Source organism: Carassius auratus, unplaced genomic scaffold, assembly GCF_003368295.1.
Source record: "Carassius auratus strain Wakin unplaced genomic scaffold, ASM336829v1 scaf_tig00029891, whole genome shotgun sequence".
NCBI classification, from domain to species: Eukaryota; Metazoa; Chordata; class Actinopteri; order Cypriniformes; family Cyprinidae; genus Carassius; species Carassius auratus.
In genome coordinates this window covers 55,001-75,760 of record NW_020525808.1, presented here as the reverse complement: position 1 = coordinate 75,760, position 20,760 = coordinate 55,001, and the positions used below count along the sequence as shown (strand labels likewise).

The 20,760-nt window shown below is 35.9% G+C and overlaps 1 protein-coding gene across 2 annotated transcripts in view; it reads left to right on the top strand.

Moving 5' to 3' along the window:
- Positions 1-7,351: 7,351 nt before the first annotated feature.
- Positions 7,352-20,760, top strand: part of LOC113079940 (contactin-associated protein-like 2) — a 31,265-nt gene continuing 17,856 nt past the window's right edge. The window contains exons 1-3 of one of the 2 annotated variants that reach the window (XM_026252180.1): positions 7,352-7,716; positions 18,499-18,609; positions 19,854-20,047. In XM_026252180.1, coding sequence (XP_026107965.1) covers positions 7,638-7,716; positions 18,499-18,609; positions 19,854-20,047 — 384 coding nt within the window. In that variant the 5' untranslated portion in view covers positions 7,352-7,637. The remainder of the gene's footprint in view (positions 7,717-18,498; positions 18,610-19,853; positions 20,048-20,760) is intronic. The other variant, XM_026252179.1, reaches the window with a different exon arrangement.

Below are 20,760 nucleotides of genomic sequence, written 5' to 3'. Positions count from 1 at the left end.
ATCTGTGATCAATCACTGAATATTCGCTGAACTGATCTTGATAAAACGGCACCAAAGAAATCTGTTTCACAAACTACCAGCTGGCTAAGTTTCAAAAGTCACTTTATAATAATCACACCCGCAGGCCTTTCATATTTTTGTGAGTCTTAACAGTTTTGTTCCAGCTATTTCAAAAACTATTTTAACCTGTAAAGTGAGTCTGCAGTAGAAATCAAGAGAGATTACAGCAGTTGTTTACAGCCACTTCATCCTAAACGAATCATCCCATTAAGAAGAAAACAGACCCTTGAGCCACACAAATGTCATTAGAATTCCTGCTTGAGCTTTTTTGGAAGCTGAAACACCTTCATTTGGAGATTTAATTCAATATTGCTGGCCAGGGAACATGTTTGTCTGTCATCGTGGTCTTTTCTCAGGCCTTGCAGTTAAACCTTTACAATAAATTACATATTTTCTAACAGTAGTTACTACAGAAAATTGCTGTGATATTTAGTCTGTAGCCAGACTTTTTCTGATGAGTCCTTGGGTCTTATATCCTCCAGACTTGGCTGAAAAGCTCTTTTGAATTACCTCAAGTGATTTTGAACCACGATCATCATGTCCTATTTCCTGCAAACAAGTCCTTAACCAGCAAACAGAAGGTTTAGTTTCCCATTTGACTGCTAGCATAGGCTACATATAATGTATTATTAGTCTATATGTCTTCTATTTCAAAACGTTTTTCATAGTCAATAAAATCAATTGTCCCTAGCAACATATTGGTTGTAACAGTAGCCTATACACAGAATTCAAAAAATAATCACAATCCAAAACAAGAAGGCCGTATTCATTTACGCTACTTTACATTATACTTCAGGACATGTTTCAAAAAGTTCTCGCACATGCACAGTGTTACTAATTTTGTGTTTCCAGCATGACATTGATGATCTACTACAGTGCCATGGCAAAATAAAAAAATATTAAGGAATGTGAAAGTGAGGGGATGATCGTGTAGCCTAACGCAAAGCAATGGAAAGAAAACTTGTTTTCTATGGATGCAAAAAAAAAAGCAAAAAGAGTAAGCATAATTTATAGTCAACTCATTATGCAAATTGCAAAACAGTGCTGGAGTGTTTGAGTGAAACTAGTAGTGAATTTAAATCAAGTTTTTTTATTTGTTTAATCTTTAAAAAAATGCACTTACTCATGTTATTATAATGTGTGTTAAATGCAAATAGATTTTTGTAATATGTACAGTAGATGTTTATTAGGAATGATTGAATTGAATAGGCCTATTACTTTTTCCAGGGAACGAATAGGTTAGAAAACCGGGTAAAAAACATCTCTTTGATATGTGGGTGCTTCATGAGTTTCATGAGCTGTGAAAGGTGTTAGTTGCAGTAAAACCTTCTTACAGGGTTCTCATAAAGGTTTTGTGTAGAGAATGAGTTTGGCACTCTTTTCTCTCAACAGCACCACAAGGAATAATGAGGCTGAGAGGTCTTTGTTCAGGTCACCATGGTGACTCAGGAGGAATATGGAAGGGTTCCAGGATTGCAGAGGGCTAAAGAGGGGTTGACTCATCTATAAAAGAGCAGGAGATTTGTGTGTACATGTGTGTGTGCATGTTTACTGTAAAAGACACATTCAATTTACAATGCAAGAAATCACTTCTTTCTGTCTGCTTCAGTTCTTCAGGTTTTTGCTCACATTTGCACCTTTTATGAAGCCACCCGTGGTCCTTTTGTTTAGCACTGTGTTCGTCTAATTATTTTGCCAAGCAGAGTGTGGATATTTTAAAGCTCAGGCTACAGTTGAATAAAAGGTCTAAAAATTACAAGGTGAAAACAATTTCCAGTCCAAGATTCTTTTTTTAATTATTTTTAATTTATTTTAACATTTTTGTTAATAAACATTATAAAACAAAATTTACTTGGTATAACAAGTTAAACTAGATCAAAATGAGAAAATGTTGCACTGGCAACGTTTACATTTTATTTTATTTAAACTTTTTATAGCTATGTTTGTTTTTATTTAAATTATTTATTTATTTGGTGATTTAGAGTATTTTTGCAAATGCCACCCTAAAAGAAAGCCTTGCCACCCATGCTGCTGCAGCGACGAATTAAAGGTTATGGCCAATTTGAAAATTTACCAGCGCGAATCTTTCGTGATCCCGCTCCGAACTCCCGAACTGATTCAAATGATTTGCGATCCCCAAACTGACTCAAATGATTGGCGAACCCGCTTTGAACTCCCGAACTGACTCAAATGATTCGCGAACCCACTACAAACTCTCGAATTGATTCAAATGATCCGGGAACCCGCTCCGAACTCATGATCTGACTCAAATGATTCGCGATCCCGCTCCGAACTCTCAAACTGACTCAAATGATTCGCGATCCCCATAACTGACTCAAATGATTCGCGATCCCGCTACAAACTCCCGAACTGATTCAAATGATTCGCGATCCCCAAACTGACTCAAATAATTCATGAACCAGCTCCGAACTCCCGATCTGACTCAAATGATTCGCGATCCCACTCCGAACTCCCAAACTGACTCAAATGATTCGGGAGCCCCATAACTGACTCAAATAATTCGCGATCTCGCTACGAACTCCCGAACTGATTCAAATAATTCGCGATCCCCAAACTGACTCAATTGATTCGCGATTCCACTCCGAACTCCCGAACTGACTCAAATGATTCGCGATCCAGCTCCGAACTCCCGAACTGACTCAAATGATTCGCGAACCCGCTCAGAACTCTGACATATATTCAGATATAAATGTAATTTAAAAAATAAATTAATAATTTTCGATTTTCAAATAGTGCACCTATCAAACATAGTCTATTTTGCCGTCAGTACTGTTGACGGTGTCCTTTATCAGTAGGCTTTATATTTATTCTCAACATGAAGTATAAATATTGTTGTCGTGAAGACAAGAGCCTGGTCTGTCGGCGGCCTCCATCTATGTCACAGCAGCAGCGCGCCAGCGCCGCGTCAAGCACCATTCTGGTGTGTAAAGACCATAGACTGTTATAAAAACACAGAAAACGCGAAGCAGCCGCCACGCAGCAGAACCGCCACGCTCACGACACGCAGCCAGTGTGTCACCGGCCTGAGACTCAGGAGGAAAAGTTAGGTAAAAATTGATTATCTATCTATCTATCAATAAATGAAGCTTTAATGAAAGCACATACTTTGAGATGATAAATAACTAACATTACAGTGGTGTAGTCTACTACGTGATACGTTACCCACTTTTAAAAAGCCAGATTTAGGGACCAAATTTAGAAAGACTTGCAGTCATAGAACAATTGTAATGTCTTCATTTAGGTGTCAGATACAATGCACACCTTATACTTTTTTAATATTAAAATAAAGTATAAATCATTTAGGTAAAAATGAGGCCCGTTTATCACTTTCAGGCACATTCCTGTGAAAGTTTTTTTTTTCAGGTTCCAATAACACTACAAATCATCGTTTTTGTAGCCATGGCAACTGCAAATTAACCATGGTTTTGTTACTTGAAATAATAATTTACAAAGTATTAATTATTAGTACAAAGTATTAATATATTTGTTGTTGTTGTCGTTGTTGCTATAAAAACAGACCTAAGCCATCAATAGCCTTTAAAATGACTTAAAATGCATTATATAAAACAAAATATGAGGCAATAATGATTGGTTAATAATAACACTGTTAAAATACATAATGTAGGCAAATACAAAATAAACAATTTATGTACATGTTATTACAAACGCCATGTGATTGCTGCTGTTATACTTACAGAACAATCAAAGCCTTGTTTACGCTACTGACCAAACATTTCATTCAAATATTCACTAAATCTTTAATTTTTGGACAACTTTTTGCTATAGATGACACAGGCTTTATAATTTCTTCAACAAAAAACGTGCATATCACAACCCTTACAAAAATAAACCATGGTTTTATCATAGTAAAACTGCTTAATTTCCTTTTGCATGATTTCTGAATGCTTGAGACTCTAAAATAAATTAGGGTCATAATAAAGCTATAGCCACGGGTCAATGTCGAGAGCTTACAATTGTGATTTGTAAATAATACAATTTATTCATTTCGTTTTTAATTTGATTAAAGTTATTTTTTCACCCCTATAGTAGGTTTTCCAGGGTCAGTATATTGTCAGAGAGCGCTCCCTTTAAAATACTTTCTGCAGAGAGTCACAGCGTGAGTGGCTGAGCCTGTGCACACCGGCTGGAAGTGTCTTCAGCTGTGGTCATGAAATGCTGACAGACATTGCAAAGCTGAATAGGGTTATCCTGGCAGAAGACAGTTAGAATTCACCAGCTTTTTGAACTCCAAGCAAGACAGACATTGCTCACGCCAAACATGGATCACCTATAGCTTCCTGTTTTGGATTTCACTTCAGATGTGGTCTAACATCTCGAACGCGCATGCTTTTGCTGTATATTAGATTAGCTTGAATTGTTTTCCATGCATTTAAAGCTCAAATGACAGAGTGGAAAACTTTTTAGCTTGATTCCAGGAGGCTTTTATGTCTGTTGATGTGTTATGATCATATTTTTAAAAAACAATGGCTGTGATCTTCATGTACATTAGAGAAAATAATGTGGAAAACGCTTTGGGGAAAACTCCTATTCTACTCTGTATTGAAGCCTGATTTGTTCACGTTTGTGTAGCTGCACAAACCAATGGTGCTTTAGCCCACCAGAAAGAGCGGAGCCAACCCCTATTTAAGTTCGCTCAGAGCGTCATTCATCAGATCATTCTCTTTAAGTGATGTAGGTAATTTCTTCTCTGACTCTGCAATCAAGAAGTCGAAGAAAGAAGAAGTTCAGCCTGCAGCTCGCCACCATAGAGGAAGCCCCAGCAGTGGAAGAAGCAAGAAGCTTTCTCCTGTGGTCATCCAACACTTAAAAGAGCAAATTTCTGAGCAAATTTCCTAGCGACATTGTTTCAAATGTCACACCATGAGTGTGGCTAATGCAGCATCGGTGCAGTGATTGGAAGATGTAGGCTATCATTAATTATTTCATGAACTCCCTTAAAAACAATTGCTTTCATCCTCCATGCCTTCAAAAATCTCTGAGCAATGGAGTTTTGTTCTCTGTGGGTCGCGCCCTACAGGTGCAGTGCAGATCCGAATATTTTACTGCTGTGATAGCGGACCAAGAGCAAGTTTTCCTCTTTACATTCTTTCACTCATGAATTCAGCCTCACAATAGCCTTCGCAGCCATACCGGATGGGTCGAGTCGGGTTCAAAACACAATCCAAAGAGGTAACTTGCTTCAGTTTGCTCGCAGGCCACCTCGTTTCAGAGGTGTTATGCAAACTTCTGTTCGGACAAGCGCTTGTTCTCTGACAAGAAGTGTAGCCATAGCTTGCAAAAGGCACTGTGGAAAAGGCACTTGCCCACATTTGCCCTGAGGACTGGTTCTTGACAGTGGATTTTACAAAGTGTCTAAAAGCAAATCTTTCCCCTCTAAGGCAGATGGGAATCTGCATTTTGAACTACCTCGAAGATTGGCTGGTTCTAGCCGGATAAGAACAGGAGTTGGCCGCTCACAGAGAGCTGTTACTCTGCCACTTAGAACGCCTTGTGTTGTTAATCAACCCACACAAGTGTCACTTGTTGCCCAGACAGCAAGCTTTTTTTTTGCTGGGAACAATTTTAGACTCTGTCAAAATGCAGGCATGGATTACGCCAGAGTTATCCCTGACCATTTAGAGATTAACTGCATCTCTCAAACCATGAGGTTACTCTGCCTTATGGTGGCTGCTGACTCTGTAATGCCTCTGGGCCTGCTTCACATGTGGCCCCTTCAGTTTTGGCCTGCTGAAGCCTTCTTTCCACCCCATGCTTCAGGGTAGAGCACCACTATATTAAGCCTGTAGCCCCCTGGATGACGTCTTGCCTGTTGCAAACAGGAATGAGGTTAGGGCTGACCTCCAAGTCGAAGGTAATCACAACTGACACTTCCAACTCAGGTTGGGGCACCCTGTTGGAGAGCAATCCGGCGCTCAGTCCCGGAGCAGCGCCTGCATATCAACTGCCTAGATGTTTATGGTTTTCTTAGCCCTAAAAACCTTCCTACCGGTCTCTGAAAGTTTATCTGGAGCAGTGTAGCCTGTTCAGACAGTCAGAGCAGCTTTTTGTTTGCTTTGGAGGCCACCATAGACTGACCATAGACATAGACATAGACATAGACAAGAACTGCCGGCCAGGGCGGCCACAAAGCAGTGACTTTCTCGCTGGATTGTTGATGCAGTAGCCTTGAAGGTTTACAATGCCATAAAATTGTGAGGACGTCCTGATTTTGCCAAGTTCGATGTGTTCCTAGGTCAACATATTTTGTTGACCCTGGAACAACATTTTACTCCAAAAATATATTCTTAACCATATCCCTACACCTAAACCTAACCTTAACCATGAGTAATCCCTAAAATCAGAGGATATGATAGATGAATGACACTGATGTACAAGCACCAAACACTGATTTTAAGCGTAAACTTCACAAAATCTATAAACTAGTTCTTCAAATCTGATTGGTTAATCACAATGTTGTTCCAGGGTCAACAACGATGTTGTCCCAGGAACATGTCTCACTTGGTAAAATCAGGTTCTGCCCACAAGGGAGGTGACCTTCTCCTGGTTATGGTCAAGTGAAATTTCTATTGGTGAGATTTGTGCGGCTGATGGCTGGTCGTCGCCATCCACATTTGCCAGATTTTACATTTTAGATGTCCCTGCCTTGCAGGCATGGGTTCATTTATTTTAGACTAATCAGTTTTATTTCTCATTCAAATTACTTTCTTTGTAACAACACAACTTTTGCAGATCTTTTCAGTACATTTAATGCATATAGTGATCAGATTAATATTTCTAAAAATATAAATGTACATAGAATCCTAAATGTAAGTTTCCAAGCAAGTCTTCTAAGCAGTATAGCTTTGTGTGAGGAGCAGACTGGATTAAAAATGCTATTTGATGTAAATTCCTTCTCCACCTACAGTAGCTCTCAAAATATTTTTTATAACGACTTTGATTTTAGTCTGTTCCTTTCATGAAGCTATATGTCATCAAAAGATAGCAGTGTGAGTCACGTTTGTGACTATTTTTTCCATTCACAGCATGAGCACTCTTCAAAACCTCTACTTTGTGTTTCGTTTAAGAATAAGACATTCCAGTTTTAAACATATCTTTAAAGTAAGTATCTTTAATGCTGACAGGATTTTCATTTTTGCTTGTACTAGCCCTTTAAGAACCGTCCACCCCTCTTTTCATATATTTTTCAGCGGCTCCTGGGGTCTCGCTGTGCTGCTGGACTGTCCCACTTTTATCCGCAGAGGGGGGAACGCGAGACCTCATTAACTTCAGCACCTGGACAGCGACCGTCCCGGAAACCCTTCTCTGGTGAAACAATGCGAGCATTCAGTGGAACGATATTCCTCCAAGACACGCTTTGACAAACAATGCGAATTCCGAGACCGTTTCTCGCGGGATAGAAAGGTGGCTGTATTGCGCACCTATATCTCGCAGAAACCGCGCCAGTCCCGAGGCTTCCCTTCCTTGCAGGGAGGGTGCGAGTGAAGGAAGGACAGAACGCCGCGGTTCTCTTTGTTTACATCGGAATAAAAGTAAGAATGCGACGGATTGTCGGAACGGAGCTGCCGCTGATACTGTGGATCTGGAGTGTTTATGTGAAACTCAGCAGAGGAGCCCGTGAGTACATGAACGTGTGTGTATATGGATATATGTGTGTGTTCAATGATCTTATTATGCGTCAGCGTGTGATTCTTCATCTATTTGACATAAACACTGTATTCCGCATAATAGGTTACACTTTCAAAATGCTGGTTGAAATTAAATAAAGTGTGATTTAAAAATATCATGCACACAGGTTTATTAAAAAAAGACCTCAGAAGTTGATTTATGCATGCCATATGGTCATATGGGATTTCATGCTTTAATGCTCTTCTGAATGCATGGGAGCATCATGTGAACATCAGGGGTTTGCTGTTCAGTTGTGTGTCTATATGTGGGCGTTTTATAAGCTTGTTTATGATTATGAAATACGATGCTCATTGGTGTAGTAGGTGCTTGTTGTGGCTCTCAAAAAGTTAGAGCATATCTATCTTTTCAAAGGCATTATGATTATATGACAATAAAAATGCAAAGTTGTGACATTAAGGAATTAACCATTTAAATTACTTTCTTGGTGTAAACTTAGTATTTAGCTTGATTCGTGGCCATTAAATAATATTGTTGACGAATGAGTGATTAATGATGCACATTTATTTAGGTTACCTGGTAGTTTTTATACTGTGCTAGTGGCGTGATCTTTCTTTCTTTCTTTCTTTCTTCCTTTCCACACATTTTGATAATGTTGTCAAGTATTGATGCTGTAGTCAGTTTTCCTCTGGCTATTATAGATCAGTGGCATATACTAATGGAGAATACAGGTCAAAGCTGTCTGAAAAAAAAAATGTTCTACAGCCATAACATCATAGCCTCATTTTCCGCTTGGGGTAACACATTAATAAATAATACCTAAAGAGATATGTGGACACATTGGCGCACTTTAATATAGTATAAACTATAAAAAAGCAGAAGAAATGGGGTGATTGAGAGGATTATAGATGGAGGAGAAGCACTAGAACTCAAAAATGCATCACAGAAACCTGAGATGCACCGGGAGACAATGTTGAACAGCTTGTGCAAGGTGGATTACTTTGCAGTCAGTTCATCCCTCTCAGGTTATTATGTAAAATCTAAATTCATCAAATAAATTTAGAGTAAACAAGATTTCTACACAGATCTTGTTGTAAATAAAGTGTAATGGAATAACCTCAACTATTCCAGTTTTTACATTAGAGCTTTTTGCAATCAAATTAGCATCTCAGTTTGACACAAAATCTTATATAACCACCATGAAAACATTTTCATGAGAAATGAGAGCAATCACACACTAATAGACTAAATACAGTAGCCAAATGTAGAACATTTGACCAATAGCAGTGAGTGCAGTAGTTTGCAAGAGCGTAAAACGAGATTATCAAACAATTGTAAAAGGATTTTTAAGGCAAAAATTATTATTTTGAATTTTGTGGCAATTCTTTTCTCATACTTGTGGCTCTAATATGGAGATACTTACTGTATATTCTTGATGGCAGGTTGTAAAATGCCAGTGTTAAAATATGTTATTAGGAAAATTTGGCTAAAATGAATTCACTCAACATCACGCTGCTTTAATCTGCAGGACTTTCTTTCATCTTCAGAACAGAAAAGAAGATATTTGAACAACATTGTGGTCTAAACAACAATGGACCCCAATGTCTTTCATTATATGCTCAAAAATCACACCATATTTTAAAATATATGCTCCAGACAATAATTAAAGTCATACCGGTTTGGAACGCCTCTAGATCAGTGGCCCTGTGTTTTGTGATGCTAATGAGGAAGCTCATTTAGATTCGGGCACCTGCCATCTTGATTTGTCAAAGCGCGTGCCGCCCCCCTGTCATCTCGCCCCTCCCCCATTCACCAGACACCTCCCTTTGTGAACAAAGCCTGTGCGTGTTCCAAGCAACGAGGGTAAAGGCACACACCCCCTAAAAATGCTCCGTATCTGTAATATCACACCTTCACGATCGGCGGTGGTTATTTTGCTTAGTGGGTCATTCATGAACAAGGTGGACGTTTAGTCTGTGGTTCATCATGAAAGCAATGTTTATGAAAACAGAAACACAGATGAATTGTCTTTTTCATATATATATATATATATATATATATATATATATATATATATATATATATATATATATATATATATATATATATCATTTAATATGACAGATTAAATTAAATTACATCATTTAAAGTAAAATGAAGTAAATAATCTATCTATCTATCTATCTAACATAATATTTATACTGTGGTTCATTTAAACTAGTAAAATATTTATACTGTGGTTCATTTAAACTAGTAAGTGTACATTATGCATTATGGTAGTATTTTTACTGCCTTTATGCTGATAAAAATACTAATAATTGTATTAAAGTATTTTTACCCCATTTTACTGATTTAAATGATCAAACTTTGTATTAAATTATATAATTTTTCTACTAATTAATTTGAAAATTACAATAATGAAAATCTATCAGAGCATTTTAATTTAAAAACATATAAAAACTAAAATATCTGAATTGATTATGTAACTGAGAATTTGGGCTAAAATGTGATTAATTGTCATGCAAAAAAAAAAAAAAAAGGAAAAAATTTTTTGTCACAATGCCAAACAACTTTAATGGTCCAAAAATACAGTACCAGTGAAACAATTCATTTGTTTTTCTTTTCAATTTTGGCAGAAAGTGTGATCTGGGCGTCTCGTTATTATGCCTTTAGGTGTAAAGCCTTCATTTACTTCCCTGTCTGATTATCAACATGCTCCATGAATCTGAATCACAGTTTCACCCAAGGACACTTGAACAACACAAAGCCTTCCGGCAGGACCTCCTCCCCATCCAGGCTTTAAGAGCTCATGATTTCAATCAAATCCCAATTGATGAACAATCCTCCATGAACCCATGAACAGATGTGGTCGGAGAGCAAGAGGAAGCAAACAAAGGCCATTTGCGATGGCCTCTCAGCACATTAATTCAAGATGGAGCTGTTGACTGTAGCTTCATAATTGATATCTTACACCACAAAAGGTAATTAAACATGTTGACTTAGAGCAGATGCTGGCTCAAATGAGCAGAATTCAGCCAGGAGTAAAACAGCTTTGAGTGTCTTAATATTCACGTTATAGTGTTTCAATGGGACAGTCATTCCAGGAAATGGTTTGTGTAATGTAATTGCTCAGACTGAACTCTTATATAAACCAAAAACTTTGTGTCATCTGATGTTTCTGGAACATGTCCAGTTTCATGTAGGATCCAATTTTCACTGGGGAAAATTCTGTTTAATTGCAACTTTTTATCTAATTTTTTTTTCTTTCTCTCAGTCGCAAGTTTATATCTCACAATGTGGACTTTTCTTCTCAGAATTGCGAGATTATGTCTAGACATCTCACAATTCTGATATTTTTTATGAGTCAAACTCATAGGTATAATATATAGAATTGTGAGAATATAAGTATGAATTGTGATATAAAAAGTGGTAATAACCTTTAAAAAAAAATGTTGTGGTCTATGTGAAATCGTCTTTTTTACTTGAAAATAAATCAAAACTACTCAAAAGGATATCAAAGAAGTTGAAGGTTGTATCATACTCAAAAAAAAAAAGAAAAGAAAAGCTTATTCACAAGCTACTGCGGCATTCCAGCACACCCTCAGATTTTCTACAGACTGTCTGATGCATCCTGCTCACAAAAAAAATCAAAAATCAAAATCATAAGCTTTTTATCTGTCCTCTGAGACGGAAAGTTGAGTTTGCAAGGTTCGGAGGACAGCTGCCTTAGTTTGGCAAAGTCTGCAAAAGTCTCTGCAAGACTACAGCAGAGTTCACCATGAAATATTAAAGATATTTTCTCTCGAAGGGAGAACGATCTGCATTCTTCCCTTGGTCTGTCTTACTCTCATGCGTGTTTAGTTACTGAAAACTTGTGCTGCGTGTCAAACACAACCAAGCACAGTGGAGAAGGTTGGATATCAATTATATCTTTTAATCGAACATCATTACATCAAACCTGCTCCATATGTGATTTGAGAGCCTCAGCGGTGATGACTTCCATATCAATAGCATTCATATCCATGATAGACATCTCTCTTATGTTACAATTTCCATGTATTCACCTTAACTCTGGTGGTTTTTCATTCAGTGCTGAAGTGCAAATGGAAAACCTCTACGCTTTCTTATTTCATCTGGACTAAGGATGGCTAAAGGAGCTAATGCTTGATTAGATATGACACTATTCATTAAATCATGCAGTATCTATCTCCTAAATTTGATCTCCTTGTGACATCGTGTTCCTCCAGGTAATTTGATTATTACATTTTCTCTGTATTCTGTTTCTGCAGGTATAGGCAAGCAGAGGAACTAACTGAAATAAGATCTTTTTATTAAGATTATCGATATGTAATTATAACTGTACTGTACAGATCTCTAATTACTAATGTGTCTGGAGGTGTTTGCCAGCAGGCGCTGCTTGTTCAGGAGTGGTCAAATGGACATGTCTGAAGGCATTGCTTCGTAATATTGTGTTTCTCAGATAGTTTGATACAGATAATTAAATTGATGAATCTCACTAAATGCCTGCATCAGTAGGAAAAGGACTCCTTTCATTATATATCCTTTGTTCTTGGTGGTTGCTCCTGTAGATGCACATATTAAGGCATCTTTCATATAGGGCAAATGGTGCATTATCAGATATATTTTGAACATGCAAGGTAATATAAGCCACACAATTGAACAATCGCTAACATTTTGAACATATTGAACAGTCCCGCAGGGCATTTCTTTAATAATAAGTACTTACTAACTATATAAAGAAATGATCTGTGGGAGTGTTTAGTAGACAGATTGAATGATTTAAACACTACTGTCTGAAATACAGCATCTTGAAGCACTTGATACGAAGGACACGGGGCAGAAACAGAAACATTAACACAAAAGCAGAATGTCTTTGAGAGATGTACACATCATCGCAGGTCATTTACAGATGAGAGCGCTGGTATGTCTGAGCCACTCGCCTCTAAACATTACTGGTTTCTCCTTGAGCCTGCAGTTTGCTGTACTTTGGAGGATTAAAGCATTTTATCTGTTGTTTTCTGCTGTTGCTATTCTATCTGTCTGTCTGTTTATTTGTTTTTTTCTAGTTCAATGCAATGCATTACTTTTAAAAGTTACTTTCCCCAAAACTGATCTTGACTTGTTCCTATTACTACTTTTTGCTGCACAGAAGCTCAGACCACACACAGTGATTTAGTGTTCTCTGTACAGCTTGTTGATTGAGCTCGCTCTGTGTTGCAGGCTGCTGTATTATTGTGGTATCATCGATTTCAGATTCACCTGCTCCTAAAGCATGTCATTCAGAAGTGCGTTGTTCTTGGCCAGGTTTATGCCAATAGTCAAAAGTCTAGCTTTGTGTGACTCATTCTTTGGGCATTAGCTGTACATTTGCTGGCTCAGTGAGAGAGATGTTCGTCTGGCAGACTAATGTACTGTTCCTTCACAACAGGCCGAGGGGAGTCCTTACAAATGCTGATAAAAAAAAAACAAATATTTGATAAAACGGAAATATCTGTCCCAATACAGTCTGTCGGTTTTTCTTGATCTGTATATCTATTACTGTACCTTAAGACCGCTGCATAAGTCTGGAGGACACACATTAGCAGAAATTTAGCTTTTTATATATATGTGTGATAATCAACATTGCAATAATAACTTAAAATGCTGTCTGGGTAGCTAGGTTTCGAAACAGGGTCACTAACCCTAGAAAAAGTCAATTTCATGGCTGTGAATAGCATGGACTGATTTTATTACCCAGCATTCTTATCACGTCTTTCCCAAACACACACACACATATATAAAAAAAAAAAAACATGTAGGAGTCTTCACACTGCTCAGACTGGAGACGAGTGAGTAGAATAGCAGCCTGAGAATATCATCCACTTCTTTTTTTTTTTTTTGGAGGACACAAGGGTTATTTTTTGACACAAGCTCGACTCTGAGTCAATTTAAGGCGGTTCTTTTAGAACTGTGTTTAATGAGGTGAGAGGCAGAATCAGGACAGATCAGTGAACAGACTGCTGGCCAATGTGTTCCTGTGGTGGACTGCTGATTGAGGAGGAAAGCAGAGACAGTATTTGAGACATTATTTCTGCAATTCTGTTTGGTGTTTCTAGTGATGCAGAAATACAAATTCCTGTGAATAAATAAAAACAACAGTCAATAGATGACACAGTAAAATTATAGAGCTATATACGAATGAACGAGGAGCACTTCAGATCAGGTTCAGGTTTTTGAAAAATGTGATGAAGAAATGTTGACTTCAAAATGAAATATTCACTTCTGACTTTGGTATCATGAGGAATGTGAGAGCAAAATAAGATCTTATTGAGATTGCGAAGATAATCTAAAGTCCAGTAAAATCTTTTTTATTTTCCCAAAAATATGATCAGTTTTTGGGATTTCATTTTGAATCATTTAAAGAAATCGTAGGTGTGATTAATTAAATTAATCAAGTTTCTGCATTAAAATACAATTTAATAATTTTTTGGCCAACACAACAAAGGTGTAACTTGGGGTTTGGGGTTTTGTTTCTTTTTTAGGGTTGTCTGGTCTCTTATTTTGACATTTTACCCTGTTTCATGTTCCTATCATGTGTTCCTTGCCCCTCACGTAATCATGTCATGTGCTACACTTGTCTGTGTGTCATGTTGTGAATGGCTGCTTTAGTCATGTGCCTCATTTCCCATTGGTTGGATTGTGTCATGTGAGCCTTGTTTGCATACTCCTGTCACAGATAAATTGAAGTAAATGCAATATTTGTAAAATACTCAGAATTTTTTTTTTTTGCACAACAAAAATGCTTTATATACTGCTTAATACAGCGTCATCTGTTCAAGAATAAAGTTCAGAATAAACATATAGTCTAATAAATACTGATAAATTTGGGATATATATGCTTTTATCCCTTTTTTTAAAAATTTTTTTATAAAAAATGACTCAAGATAGCAGTGCCACTACACTAAAAAGAGCCGCTTTTACGGTTCTAAAACACAGATTTGTGAGCATTACTGGAATCGAATTGTTAGAATAAACATGCAACACAGCTTGTTCTTGTCATCACGGAATCTAACCAATGAGAATAAAGTGTGTTGTCATCAAGGCAATTTGATGGCACATGATTGTAAACTGTATTATTATTTTTGTGTTCATTCTACTATGCATTACTAATACTATATTTATGCCATCATTTCTTTATTTTGTCAGTTTTTAAATATACAGCACACACACACATATATATTATATAAACAAAAACTTTTATTTTGGATGCGATTAATTGTGATTAATTGTTGCCCAGCACTAGTCAGTTCCACGTCATTTAAATGCAGCTCAGTTCAACAGGTGACTTTCAACGTATCAAAACAGAAAAAAAATAAGAGATGTGGCATTCTTGTCTATTTTTCAGACGTCACCTCTTCACACCATCAGCTTCATGTTAGTCGATCCTCTAACAGTCTTAATAAGAGATGAGGACCTGAAAGCACTTGACCATGTAACTGTATTGATTCTAAAGCATTTTTTTGTCCCTCAACACTTGGACTTTAGTTTAACACGTTTTTGTACATTATACCATTTCAATGAAAGCATGCAGTCAGTTTTCTTAACAAAAAGCCTTAGATAAATGAAAAGGACACATGCAAGACAGTGTTGATGAACAAAACGCATGTTGTTTTTCCTTTCAGTCAGAGAAAAGTGTAGTGAACTCATGAATGATGAATGTAAAAATACTCTGCTCAAATCAGACACCTCACCGTGTTTTCTGTTTGATCTTATGAATTTGCACATATCAGCCTTTGTGTATATATATATATATATATATATATATATATATATATATATATATATATATAATACTGTACATACATACATACACATAGATATGTGCAAATTTATAAGATATTCTCTATATTTCTCTGAAATATATACATGCATATTAAATATACAGAGAACACAAATATTTTATGCAAACAAAAACTTTTATTTTGGATGTGATTAATCTCCATTAATTGTTTGACAGACTAATATATATACACACACAAACAGTTGCTGTTCTGGTGAAAGTTAGCAAAAGTTTGCTCAAAACTGTTCTTATTGCTTGTAATGTTGCTTTGTGTAGTGTCTTCAATTTCGTTAACAACAGAAAAGTCACTTGATGCTGGAAACTTGTCGTGTCATACTTGATCAACAGTAGTTCAATGGCACTAACAATTTTCAGATGAAAAATGAATTGATTCAGCATTTGAAATTGTAGCTGTTTCTTGTTAAGACTTTCCTAAATAAAGCGAGCAGGTGGTTTTTCCTTTCTCATATTACCTCCACTTCTCATCTACGTGCTGTAGAGCTCATATGAGTGATCTGAGTCGTATTCAACAGCACCTGAGGCCGGAGAGAGAGATCAGTGCTGGATCCATGAGAATCTGAGGCTCTCCGGGTTAATGAGAGGTTAATCTCAGGGGAAGATCACGATCAATACATGAGCACTCTGCTGTTCGATCAAAGAATATCCTCCAAGCAATCGCCCTCTCGCTCTAATTACAGCGCTCATAGGCATTCACCATCACCGCACTAGTGTTTATGGATTCACTGAGGGGTTTTATTTTAATATAAGCACTTAAGTTTTGTAGATTTGTAGAAAATAAACTATTTTGCAACATACTTTCACAATGTACAGCAGTTTGTAAACATGCATCATTTTTCTGAATGTCATAAACATTTCAGTCTCAAATGGTTTGAGGTCTTTTATAACATTCTGTGGTAGAAATGTCATTTTAAACATTTTAAATAAAATGATGGATCTTGCTAATGTTTTCATCATCGCTATCATTTTATGTTTCCTAAATACATACAGTTAAAAATAGTTTTGCATAATTTGAGTATTCTGGCTTGTTTTGAAATTATGCACAGTAAAATAAATTCTAAATATTACTGTATTAGTGTCTCAAACACTGACCCATATTCTATTGCTTTACTTTGTCACATGTGTCATACGTCTCTTAACTTGTCCTGTTGTCTTCTGTGTAAACAAGTGCATTGGCTTTGGCTATTGGGAAATACTCTTCTCTTAGGACCTGACCTCATCACATCTGGCTGAAGGTCAACACTGCAAATGGGCTTGCTGACATTTACGCAATCTCTGAAGGCTTCAGTAGATGTAGAACATCATGTAACCTTGTCATAGCGGCGTCTGCACATCCTCTCACAGCAGGAAATAATCACTCCATCTGCTGCATGATGACTCATTGAAATTTTTTGCACTGCTTTTGTTCATGCAGCATTTTACACAAACATGCATGTTCATTATTGCTAATGATTTACTTGTTTAGGTCATTTTTTTGTGATGCCTTTCCTCTCAAACTGATTCACATATATGTTGTACATACACATGACTTACTTTCTTCTGTCGAACGCACACACACACAAAAAAAGATATTTGATAAAGTCAGTGAGATCCAGTGTAATTTGGACCGCTGTATTGGTCAAAATATGTTTTGCAGGAGAAAGAAATCCTGTACCATTTATGTACTATTATATTTAGATATATTTTGTATATTTTAGCATTATTATATTACAGCATTTATTTTTATATTTTCAATATTCATTTTAATTTAAGTTCAATTTTTGGTAATTTTGTTGTGCTTTTGTCATATAGTATTTATTAGTGCTGTCAAATGATTAACCGTGATTAAATGCATCCAAAATAAAAGTTTTTGTTTAAATAATATATATGTGTAAATATATATGTGTTTGTTCTTTGTATACGTATTATGTATGTATAAATACACACACACATATGTGTATATTAAAGAAAAATAAGTTAAGTTTATACACTTATAATATTTATATTTAATATAAATTATATTAATATATACCTGGAAATATTTCTAAATATGTACTGTATGTGTGTGTATTTCTATATAAACAATATATATATACACAGAACACAAACACATTAAGTAAATAAAAACTTTTATTTTGGATGTGATTTATCGTGATTTATCGTTTATATAAAATTAATAAATATATATTGATACTTACTTAAGTACTTCAAATTAAATTATTTTAATATTTTAATATAAATTATAGTTTTAGGTAAGAATTACAAAACTGCATGAGATCTGGTATGAAATCCAGGAATCAATGGTATTTATTGGTATTCACAGTCATTACTTTGCCCCACTGCTGGTCATAAATATGAACCAAGAACATGAAAAATTCAATAAAATATTTTGCATTAAATCTTGAGGCACTTAAGCAGAGTCTCATACTGTTGAGAGAGGAGTACTCAGACTCAGGCCTTGAATTTGGCCTCCTCTGGCCAGATAAATTGGGTTATGAGGAGCCTATTTAAACTCTGCGGACTGACTACACCCACAGCAGCCAAAAATATGAAGGACCTTTCATTGAGAAATGTGTTCCACTTCTGAGAGCTTTCTAATAAACCTTGAATTTGTGAAGCTGAGTTACTTTCAGATGGTGTTTTTATGTATAATGCATAGAGACAGAAATCAAGTAGATTCATTCTGACTGTTCTAAATGTGGAACAAGACACCAGTAACATAACAGTACAGCAAATATAAAAACCGCATGCTATGAAGATGATATTTACAACATAATGTGGATATCTATGCACTCTTGGCACTGAATTTGACAGAATTTTAAAGTGATGTTAAAAGAATGTTCAGAATCAGAAGCAAACGTATGACTGTGTTCTTCTACGATTGTTATTTACAGTCTGTTAAGAAATATTTCAAGCATATGTTTTTCTGTTTCCAGAGAGGTGTGATGAGGTGTTGGCTTCACCCCTCCCCTACAGCGCCTTCACCAGCTCCTCTGTGTTGGCAGCTGATTTTGGCGCTGGCTATGCCAAACTCAACAGGAGAGTAGGTGAGGGAGAGCTCTGTGGCTATGTTTGAAATGGAATATTAGTTCACTTTTTGCATTTTTCAGTATAGATGTGACAGGAAGTGAGTGGGAGGGTGGGAACGGGAAAGGTCCACAAAACTGGATTCGATTTCGGGACACCCCGAAGCGCAATTGTGACAAGATTTTTCATTTTTTTCAAAGAATTTACAGTAAAACAGTAATGTTAAGAAATATTATTACAATGTAAAATAACGTTTCTCTATTTTAATATATTTAAAAATGTATTCCTGTGATTCAAAGCTTAATTTTTCAGCATCATCACTCCATTCTTCATCAGTGTCACGTGATCTTTCAGAAGTCATTCTAAGAGGCTGGTTTACTGAAACATTCTTATTATAACTGATTTTAAAAACAGTTCATGTTCACTTCATGTTTTTCTGGAAACCGTGCTAGATTTTTTTTCCAGGATTTCTTGACGAATTGAAAGTTCAAAAGAACAGCATTTCTTTAAAATATAATTATTTAGTAAAATTATAAATGTCCTTACTGTAACTTTTTTTATCAATTTAATTTGTCCTTGCTGAATACATTTTCTTCATTTATATATATATATAAAAAAAAAAAACACTTACTGACCACAAAATTATGTACACTGTATACTGCCCTCATATTAAGAAAAATTGTAAATTGTAGTATTCTACACATTAAATTATGGTTGCCGGTGCTGTGTATTTATAATTTCAGTTAAATAAAATTTAATTTGCATGCAAATTGTTGTCATTTATTTGCATTTTACTCCAATTCTTAAAAAAAAAAAGTCCACTTTATGATCAAATAATAAGTTACAAAGTTACACTTCCTTACACTGGAAGTGTAACATCTAGTCAGGTACACTGCATTCTGGGACATGCATTCTGTGTAGTTTCCAATATCAGGTCAGTAAATTGTGAGAATAGTATGGTTGTTCTGGACAGCCTGTATGCCACTGCCTCTCCTCATTAGTTGACATTTAGGCAGAGATGTGATGTGCGATTAACTGCAGATAAAGTATAAAGGATGCATTAGGTTTTGCTTAGATTGCAAAATGGAGAAAAACATCTCTATAGTCATAATGAATTTTAATGCACATTCTGGCTACCTCTAAGGAAGTATAGTGCTAATGGAGCATTATGGCAGAGTGGTGTGGACTAAAGCCTCCTAATTCAAGCTTGGCAGCATGTGCTGTTTTCACACATCAGATTTGACGTGTGGTTTGTATTTCTAAGGCAATGGAGGATGGTCACCATCAGATTCCGACAGGTACCAGTGGCTACAGGTGGACCTCAAGGCCAGGAAACAGATCACTGCCGTAGCAACACAGGGCAGATACAGCAGCTCTGATTGGACGAAACACTACAGGCTCCTCTACAGTGACACGGGAAGTAACTGGAAGCCGTATCGACAGGACAGCAACATATGGGTGAGTTTACAGCGACAACTCTGATTTATAGCTCAGGAACTAAATCTTGTTTTTTGGTTACCAAATCTGACAGTAACAGCTGCTGCTGTGTGATACAAACTGACCCACATAGGTTTAGCTAAAAGTGAGAGTTTTCCAAGATTTTGGACACTCAAACTTTAATAATCTTCTTTCTTTTTAATTTAAGTGCAAGTCTTTTGAGAAATAAAAAGAGAAACATGTGAGACTTTAAGAGTATAGAACAACCTAATTAAATATCATCTAAATATTAGATGAAAAATAAACTTTACAAAATCCTGAAAAAATGTTAAGTTTACTAAAATTCTTAAAATTATATATATATGGTGAGCACAGTTTGAGACATTTATGAATTTGATTCTGAAATTCTGTAATTTTTTCTCTGCTAAGCTGGAGACTTCTTGTTATATTATATTATATTATATTATATTATATTATATTATATTATATTATATTATATTATATTATATTATATTATATTATATTATATTATATTATATTATATTATATTATATTATATTATATTATATTATATTATATTATATTATATGACATAATCCCTGAGAAACAATTGAAAATTGCTCTGTTTAATCTCTAAAATTTTTTCACTTTCCTATATTTTTCTCCATATATTACAAAGGTCAAACGTTCGAATAAATGGATTATATTTCACATTTTCAAAAGCTGACATCATA